We start from the raw sequence: 10,011 nt of genomic DNA, 5'->3' as shown, positions 1-10,011 counted from the left end.
CTCCCTGCTCCTCCCTGCTCCCTGCTCCTCCCTGCTCCCTGCTCCTCCCTGCTCCTCCCTGCTCCCTGCTCCTCCCTGCTCCCTGCTCCTCCCTGCTCCCTGCTCCTCTCTGCTCCCTGCTCCCTGCTCCCTGCTGGTTTCAAGGCAGTCAAGGAACCATGAAGAGATGAGAATGGAAACTTGATTCAGATTGATCTCATTGACCGGGAGCAGACTGCAGGGAGTCTGATGCCAGGCTGTCTGTTGTGGGCAAATTGGAAAAGGGGCTTCTAAGAGACAATCATTCCAAGTCTAGGTGCACAATAAAGCTTCAGGTGTCACTACATAGAAATTCCTATGCAAAGTACATGTGACCTTGAAGATGGGTTCTATAGCTTAAGGGCCTAGGATCTGGTGTGGCCTCTGATCAACTAGCATAGAGGTCAGCAGGCGATAAAATGCAACTGATATCTCCCCTAAGAATGAGAGCTAAAGATAAAGGTCTAGGGAGGGAGAGCGGGCCTGGAAGAATCATTCTGGGGTTTGGGTGAGGTTTACCTCTATAGATAGCAGAAGATCACCAGGTCATTAACAATATTCACTCCCAGCTTTCTGGATGGAATGCAGGTATTTTATTTCCTCCATTGAGGAGATGTCCCTGTGTGTTTAACATTCCTGGTTTTCCTAGTACCCCACCCCACCCCCAAACTGCACAGTATCCAGTTCAAGGAATTTTCTTTTAATTAGGAAGAGGGTATGGTTGCTCAGTTTTGACTCCATAAGTATTCATTCAGGTTTCCCACTAACTTGAGGGTGAAGATAAGGAGGGTGCAGATGCTCCGCCAACCATTTCCTTCAGTACTTTTTGTACAACTCAGTTGTCTTTGGATAACTATTGATTAGGCATCAGCAAACAGAGGCTTGTGAACGCATCCTCCTCTCTTCCCCTCCTCTTTCCCGCTCCAGTTAACAAACTGTCTAACCACACAAAGTGCTTTTGATTGTATGTCTCATTTCCAAAGAATATGAAGTCACTGAATTGAGCCCAGAGAAGCTCAAACTCAAGAGAAAGCTTCCTTTATAAAATCCCAGAAATCGATGAGAGGGAACGCTGGGGTGGTAACCACTCTGCCTTTCTAAAGGAACTTGGCTTTAGGTTTATTTTCACTGACTATATTCATAAGCCCTTCCTGGGTTTGCCTGCTATAATTTTTAAAAAATATTCTTTGGAGATGTTATTCATCTCCCTCTGCCCAAAGTTTTCTTGGAGGAAACCAGTCCCCCAAATGATGACATTCTGTCACTGTGGTTAAAAGACTTGTAACTGTTTAATCCCATGGAAACTTGCTCACCTCTCTGACCCTGTTCAAGACAAGCCCCTAGCACTGCAGTTTAGCCATAGGAGTTCATTCTCCATCCTGGTCTGCAACTCTGGATCTCTCAACCTTGGCTCAATGGGCCCTACTGCTCAAATGTTCTCTTTTGAGGACCTGAGTTCAATCCCAGCACTCACATAAAAAGGCCAAACTTAGTGAATCATAATCTTAGCACTGAGGAGGCAGAGACAGGGGGATCCCTGGAGTTCCATGGAGAGCTAGTCTATCCTAATTGGTGATATCCAGGTTCAGTGACAGAATGTATCAAAAATAAATATGGAAAGCAACTAAAATAACAACTGATATCAACCTTTCCTGTGTGCTCATGTGCATGCGTGTGCGTGCAAACATACAGTCTCTCATCTTTCGTTCTATTATATGTCTGATGCTGTGTCTGTCTCTGTCTCCCTCTGGAAAGGGTCCTCAGGTAGGAAGCAGCTTGCTACTGGAGGCATGGGAATATGTTCTCTGAGCCATGCCTATAAGCAATGTACAACCATAAATGCTTCTGTACATGGCTGTTGTTGAAAAGGCAAACTGAATCAATATTAGATGTCATTCTCAGTCAGAGGAATTTCCATATGTGCCCCAGTATTTGTCCTCTCTGACAGTTTGTTTACCATTAACTCTTCCTGTCTCCCAACTCTTTGCCCTACCCCCCCCCCCCCCCCGGGCACCTAGTTAAATAAAAAGGGAAGGAAATCTTTAGGCCCTTGTTTTTAAAGATGCAAGTCATGACCTTTCTTGGACAGTACAATCCACATAGGATCCTGTTCCCTTTAAAAGTTGTTGAAGAATAATTTGGAATTCGAGAGAGCTTTTCCTGGCAAGCAAAGCTGACTTTGTTTCCATTGCACCAATGTGCCAGGCTGCAGTACAAAACCCATTTCTTGCTATGTGTCAAAAAGAGACTCTTAACAACTTAGAAAACAGAGGCTTGAGAGATGGCTCAGTGGTTAAGAACACTGAGTGGTCTTCTTGAGGACCTAGTACCACATGGCAGCTCACAATTGTCTGTAACTTCAGATCTGACACTCTCAGCCAGACATACATGTAGGCAAAACACCAATGCACATAAAAACAAGCAAACAAAGGAATAAACAAAAACATTAAAAAATGAACTTAGAAAATCGTGGAGAGGGCTGGAGAGATGGCTCAGTGGTTAAGAGCACTGACTGCTTTTCCAGAGGTCCTGAGTTCAAATCCCAGCAACCACATGGTGGCTCACAACCATCCGCAATGAGATTCGATGCCCTCTTCTGGTGTGTCTGAAGACAGCTACAGTGTACTCATAAATAAAATAAATAAATCTTTAAAAAAAAAAAGAAAAAAAAAGAAAATCATGGAGATCAGGCAAAGCTCCTAAAACTACCTACATGCCAAGGGATTCCCTTAGCGTCTGGCACTGTCTTCCCACGTCAGAACTTTGGATTTTAACATGCAGGCAGTGGGATTTTATTGAAGATGTGTGTGCTGCAAGGTGAAGGTGATTTAGAGAACTCATTGAGTAGTCGTACACAGGCTGGCTTGGAGACTGGAGGGAGATAGGAGGCAAGGGTTTTAGTTAGGAGATGCATTCCAGGCCTGGGAATGATTGATGAGGACCTGGATAGAGTGGCCAATGGCCATAATGGCCAGTAATGGCCATCACTGATTTTTTTTTTTTTTTTTTTTTTTTGTAGCATGTGGAAGGGATTTTTGTTTCCTGTTTTGGGTATGGTCTCCATTTTAGAACCAAGTTACCCTGGGTATTTCAGCCTGTCTTATCATATCAGCAAATGTGTGTTGACCGTGACTCTGTGGAGACAAGTACTGCAGCTGCTGTATCATCAATTACTGGTCAGGTTCTGTTGGGGGTACACATTAGGTTTGTTAACAGTCCAGTAATCTGAAGAAATAACTTCCATAAATGGAGCCATCTCAACACTGCCAGTTTATGTAGGGTCACATCTTGCTGAGTGCTGATCAGTGTTGATGTGTTTAGACCTGGGAGCCTAGGCTGTCTGACAATGAGTGTTTTAGAGAAGAAGGCAAGAAACTAGATGTCAGTGAGCCAGTAGCCTTCCTAGAGCAGTAAGTTCTGCCTTTCCAGTTGATTCAGATCCTCTCAGCTCCATTATCCCCCTTCTTACTTCTGTTTGCTTCTGTGTCCTAGGAAGCAGGCCAGCAGCCCTGCCAGAGCACAGCAGTCCCTCTGCCTTCCTCCTGCCGCCAGTCTTTCCTGACTAACATCACCTTCTTGAAGGTTCTCCTCTGGTTGGTCCTGCTGGGTCTGTTTGTGGAACTGGAATTTGGCCTGGCTTATTTTGTCCTGTCCATGTTCTATTGGATGTACGTAGGGACTCGGAGTCCCGAGGAGAAGAAAGAAGGAGAGAAGAGCGCCTACTCTGTGTTCAACCCGGGCTGTGAAGCCATCCAGGGCACCCTGACTGCTGAGCAGCTGGAGCGAGAGTTACAGCTCAGACCCCCACAGGAGAGGTAGGACCAGCCCCAGCTGGCCCTCCTGTCCTTGAACATGGACTTAGAGGACAAAGGACAGCTTGCAGGGTGGTCACATTCTTCACTTTTCCCCTGATCTGCTGCAGTTTCATCTTGGAACTCCTCTTTGATTTAGGTGAAATTTTCGAAAGGACACTCAGGGCGGGGCTGATGCAGTATATAAAAGCCATATAAGAAAGAGGCGGGTTTGTCTCATTATTGAAGTGGTGATACTGGCCTGCTAGAGATGCACTGAGAGGTTCTCTGGTTTACCAAGTGATTTGGTGAATGAGTTGGCACCTTTTACATATTTTAATATTTACATAGCTAAGTTCCAGGCCAGGGAAACTAGTCTGCCCCCACACCGTAAATGTGTGAATGTTTTGCCCAAATATATATAGATATGCCATGTGTGTGCCTGGTACCCTCAGAGCTCCAAAGAGAGCATCAGATCCTCTGGAACTTGAGTTATGGATGGTTGTAAGCCACTGTGTGGATGCTGGGAACTAAACCTCACTCATCTGTGAGAGCAACAAATGGTTTTAACCACGAGCCATCACTCTCTAGCCTTCAAAAAAGATAAAAATAAAAAGTATTTCAGAATTATTTTCCCAAAAGGTTTAGGTTGTAAGGTTTAGGAAGTTTTGTTTGTTTTTGTCTTGTTTCTCCTCTTTTCGGTCATCAATGCTATTGAAATATAAAATGTCTTTAAGATTCTTTCTATAAGCAGGTTCCCATACACGGCCCATAACCATCTGTCATTTTTCCTGTTAACCCTGTCCCTACTTAGAGGAAGAAGAAACAAAGTCTTAACAGGACAAAGTCAAATAGAGACCAATAATATTTTATTTGTATGAGTGTTTGTCCACGTGATTATGTGTGTAGCACATGCCTGAGGGTGTCAGATATTCTGGAATTGGAGTGATGTATGGTTGTAAGCTACCTCATGGGTTCTGGGAACTGGGTCATCTGCAGGAGCAGCTTGCTCTTAACTCCTGAACCATCTTCCCAGCCACAGTATTGGAAATTTGATAAGAGGTTATTTATGATAGGTAATCAAGAGAAATTCTTGAGTGTGTGCATGGGGAAGGGCTAGGAGATAGGACTCTAGTTTTACTGCTTGAGTTGTGTCTCACTTTGTTTCAGGCATTTTTGAAAGGGTCTCCTGTAGCCCAGGCTGGTCTTAAACTCACTTTGTGGTTCTGGTTTATATACTGGGGACCAAACCTGGGGCTTTGTACACTTTAGATGAGCACTCTGCCAATGAAGCTACATCCTTGGGCCCATGCTTTATTATGTTCTAACTGCTGTAGAGTCCGCACGTTTCTGTCTGTGGGCTCTAGTTAGCAGTTGTATAGACTGCAGCTGTTGGGCCTAGTTTGGGTGTTGTTTCTTCTTCCAGTACAACGGTGGAGTTTAGGTTCATTGGAATTGGGCCACACCTACCTTTTCTTTGAGTCATTCTAATGAATGAAAAGACTCTAATTTTGTTCTAATTTTGTTATAAACTTACGGTTATAAAAAAATTACTGGTTCATTCAGTAATTTTTCACTTTCAGAGTGAAGCTATAATTACGTTATGAAGGTAACTTTGTGTCTGTGTGTGCTTGCATGTGCATATACACATATGTGTGTGCTGGTATCCACAGAGGCCAGAGATTCCCTAAGAGTTAGAATTGCAGGCTGTTGTAAGCAACCCAGTGAGCATGCTGAGAACAGAACTTGGATCCTCTCCTAACTACTGAGCCATTGACCCAGCTCCTGAAGGAAACATTAAATGATAGATAGAGGTCTATTGTTAATTCTTTTATTCTCCCTTATATGTTCTACTTACAAAACATTCTTAGTTTTCATCTAAATCCATATGTTTTTTGAATGTTAGAACTTTCCAAGGCACTTGGATCTAATAGGAAACATGCAGACCTCTTGCCAGTCATGGCCCTATTATTCTTGCTCACCTCTTCCCAAAAGGTGTGTGAACTGGCTTTGTATTCTAGGAAAAGTGAGATGTGAGCCAGTTACATGCCTGGCAGGGAGGAGAAGCAGGGACTCTGTATTTCCTGTTCTTGTTAGACCATTAAGCTTTATTTTAATAGTCTTGATTTTTCTGATTTAGACCTGCTGACCTCAGAGTTTTCATTTCCAGTAGCCTGAATGAGACTGCCATTAAGGGCAGCTCAATCATCAAAGAAAGAGACACAGACAATCATTGTAGTAGTTGCATGTGGGAATGTCATTTCTGTTACCTTCAATGTCTACAGGCACATTGTTTTTGCTCTTTGTCACAGTATTTGGCCTTGTCTGACCCTTGGCAGGGCCATATTTATTCCTAAGTAAAGATGGCTTGTTTCTGTTGACCCCAAAAAGATTCCAGTTACAAGGCTCAGGGACTTCTTTAAGAATTTGTTACCTGGGAGAACTTAGCCACTTTGCCTACCATGAAGGTTCATTCTTTCTTACTCTAATCTCAAGACCCCTGGGAGCCCCTGGTGACTATCCTCCAGGCTGGTGGACCATTGAGTTCTCCTCCCTCTCTCAGGCTAGGTCATGGAAATGGTACCCCAGGAGCAAAGTTACCTTCAACCAGTGCCAGCCCTTTCTGGGAGCTTCAGGTTGGGGAGTTTTTAACAATTGTGATTTTATGCTGCTAGGACTATGCATTGAGCATGGGAGGCTGTCCCCTTTGTCTTTTGGTTGATTTGCACAGCTAGATAAAGCAACTGGGTCTGCTACAGAAGGTTACACAGTTAGGAGAACCAGCCATCCTCATTTGGGCAGAAGCAAACAAAATGAGAACACTGTGTTACATTCCTGACACTCCAGGAACTATTTGAAGGTTTTCTGGTTTTGACACACAAAGAGCCCTCTGTATATCAGGAGTGGAGGAGAGCCATAGAATAGATATAGGGCTGGAACAGAATTCCATGGAGCATGTTGCCACCAAGGGGCAATATGGAGCTGTTGCAGCCTGCCCTACATCCCTTTACCTCACACTTGATCGTTGACATTAAGAGGAAAACCCTCTGGACTGCTTCTTGGGACCACTTGTGCTGTTCTGTTTTTGTTTTTCACTTCAAGATTCATAGGACCAAGGCTTTTTCACTGGTCCTGGAAAAGTCTGAAAGCCTTCAGCAGTGATTTATTACATACATATTTTAATATCTCCTCCCTAGGGTTAGCAGGCAGTCTTGTAGTTCCCTGTCCACTTCTGAGCTTCAAGGGGGCTGGGGTACAATGGCTAGGAGCTTAAACAGCTAACAAAAATTGGTCACCAAACTAAAGAAGGTAAAAATTTGAACTCAAGGCTTTGGTTTATGTTGTGCTTTTATTTTGAGACAGAATTTAGGCCAAAGATTTAGACCTTGTTCTCAAAAAGCTGAGCCCACAGAGAACCAGGTCATAGGGGACAGGTATTTCGGGGGAGGTGTCTCAGAGACGGAAATCATTCTCGCTGTGTCTCTGTCTCTGTCTCTCTCTCTGTCTCTCTCTGTCTCTGTCTCTCTCTCTCTCTCTCTCTCTCTCTCTCTCTCTCTCTCTCTCTCTCTCTTTCTCTCTGTGTGTGAGCTTCCGACATGTACATGTGGGTGCCAGTGCACATGAATGCATACGCTTGTGGAAGCCAGAGGTTCATATGGGGTGTTGGCCTCATATTTCTTCAAAGTTTCTTATTGAATTTGGAGCTCATTAATTCAGCTGAGCAGCCAGCCAGCTCTGGGAATTCACTTGATTCAGACTCCCTAGCTCTGGGGCCACAAACACAGCAGCCTTTTATGTGGTGCTGAGGTCTGAACTCAGGTCCTCATCTTTGTACAGCAAGCACTTTACCACCGAGACATCTTCCATGTCCCCAGATCACTTTCAATTGTGAATTTTATATATTACCTGTCTCCTAGATCCACAGGAAATAAGTCCCAAATACACATTAGATGATACTCAGAACCTTGGATGGAACTGATCTCTCATAAACCTTTTTTCCTATGCCCATATATCTAACATAATGTTTAGAATATAGGCATTGCAATAACAATATACTGTAACGAATATTATTCAAAAGTTGAGAAAATTTCAATTTAGCACATTTCGTCCTCTGTTGACCACATAAGCAACAGAAACAACAGCAAGCAAAAGAGACACCCCTGTTCTATATAGGGTATTGTTCCTTTGTTTTTGAGATAGTCTCAGTCTTGGCTACCCTCAAACTCAACACATAGCCAAGGCTGGTCTTAAGTTTCCAATCTTCCTGCTATACCTCTTCTTTCAGATGACTTGGGTTTGAGTCCCAGTACTCACATGACAGCTAATGGCCACATACAACTACAGGTTCAGTAGATACAGTGCTTCCCTGGAGCTTTAGGACTTTGGACTAGAAAAACAATTGAATTGAAGTGGGGCTTAATGAGCCAGCCTAGTAGGAATATAGAAGACCGCAGTGCTGAAGGTAATTGGAATTATGGAGGCCCAGCTCGAGATGTCTTAGAGGGGAAGAATACTAGAATGTGGTCTAGAGACCATTTTGGTGAAGTATGTGGTTGCCTTTATTAGTATTTTAATTATTATTATATTTTTTTCAAGATAGGGTTTCTCTATGTAGCCCTGGCTGTCCTGGAACTTACTCTGTAGACCAGGCTGGCCTCAAAGATTTCAAAATAGGCTAGTATCGACTGTTGTGTGCTTATCAGTAGCCAGTCTTATACAGATCTATAAAGAAAAGGAGTAAGCTGAGCAAGGAACGTACAATTTGAGGAGAAAGGGAGCACTCAGAAACCGTTTGGGGGAAAGCCCAGTTCTTTTTTTTTTAAATTTATTTTATTGGATGTTTTATTTATATTTCATATGTTGTCCCCTTACCCCACCCCCCACCCACCCAGGAACCCCCAATCCCCTCACCCCTCCTCCTTCTTCTCTGTGGATGTAACCTCTATCTACCCCCCCACTCCCACCTCCCCACCCTCAGAATTCCCACCCCCTGGGGCGTCCAGCCTTCTTGAGGTCAAGGATCTCTTCTTCCACCTATGCCCAGCAGGGCCCTCCACTCTTACATATTCAGCTAAAGCCCTGGATCCCTCCCTAAGTGCTCCCAGGCTGGTGGTTTAGACCCTGGGAGCTGTGGTTGGTTGGTATTGTTGAAAGCCCAGTTCTAAGTGGACTAAAGGACAAGACCCCCGGCTAAGCGCTGTTCTTGTGACAAGGGATTAAAGAAAAGTTTAGGGCTGGGTGTGGTGGCACTCAATTTTAGTCCCAGCACTTGGGAGGCAGAGGCAGCCTGGTCTACAGAGTGAGTTCCAGGATAGACAAAAGTAAAGGAAACCATTGAAAACAGAAAGCTGATTGAATGGGATGGGGGCCAGCTTCAGCCATTCAGTTCTGACTTTAGAGTCAATGATAGAAGAAAGGGGTCATAGAATCTCCTTCCATAACTGAGGGAAGCCACCGAGGCCAGGCATGTGTTAAGGATGTCCCTGCATGGATGCCCAGAAAGGCCATTGCATGGAGCTGTGAATGCCAGAGTTGTGGGGTACCTGCAAAGGAGAGCTGATAACAGGGAACGGAACAAGCCCAAGAGAGAAGTGTGTTGCAGTTAACAAAGCTGAAAGGAATTGGAAATTTGAAGAGTGCTTTCACATTAGACACAAAGACGCAGAGTTTGGAGTTTGTCTTCCTGGTTTTAGGTCTTTTTGGTCCACTGTTTCCTTACTATGTTTCCTTCTTTTCCTTTTAGAATGATAATTTATATTCTGTACCATTGTATGTTCAAAGTATGTGATCTGATTTTTACTTTTATTTTACAGGAGATTAAAGTTAGGAGATCGCCACGAGTCTCAGAAGAGGCTTTGGACTTTGGACTTTCAGTGTTGAGACTGTTCTAGACTATGGGGACTTTTGAAGTTGGACTGAATGCATTTTTTGCATTGATATGGCTATTGATATTGCATCATATGCAAAATGCATATGATGTGGCTACAAGCCTACAGGGGCCAGGCAGTGGAATGTGGTGGTTTGAATAGGAATGCTCCCATAGAGACATGGATGTGAATGCTTGGTCTCCAGAGGGTGGCACTATTGTAATGTGTGGTCTTGTTGGTGTCACTGGGGATGGGTTTTGAGGTTTTCGAATGCTAAGCCAGCCCAGGACCCCTCTCTTCCTGTTGCTGACAGATCTTGATGTAGAACTCCAGCA

At 44.0% G+C, this 10,011-nt stretch overlaps 1 protein-coding gene across 2 annotated transcripts in view; it reads left to right on the top strand.

Annotated features, from left to right (window-relative positions):
• Nucleotides 1-9,707, top strand: part of Saysd1 (SAYSVFN motif domain containing 1) — a 12,427-nt gene extending 2,720 nt beyond the window's left edge. Inside the window, exons 2-3 of one of the 2 annotated variants that reach the window (XM_028758639.1) lie at nt 3,511-3,833; nt 9,623-9,707. In XM_028758639.1, the coding sequence (XP_028614472.1) occupies nt 3,511-3,833; nt 9,623-9,689 (390 nt within the window). In that variant the 3' untranslated portion in view covers nt 9,690-9,707. Of the gene's footprint in view, nt 1-3,510; nt 4,035-9,622 lie in introns of those variants that run through there. The other variant, XM_028758640.1, reaches the window with a different exon arrangement.
• Nucleotides 9,708-10,011: the final 304 nt, after the last annotated feature.

Source organism: Grammomys surdaster, unplaced genomic scaffold (genome assembly GCF_004785775.1).
Source record: "Grammomys surdaster isolate TR1022 unplaced genomic scaffold, NIH_TR_1.0 126198, whole genome shotgun sequence".
Lineage (NCBI taxonomy): Eukaryota > Metazoa > Chordata > Mammalia > Rodentia > Muridae > Grammomys > Grammomys surdaster.
This window is presented reverse-complemented; position numbering and strand designations above follow the sequence as displayed.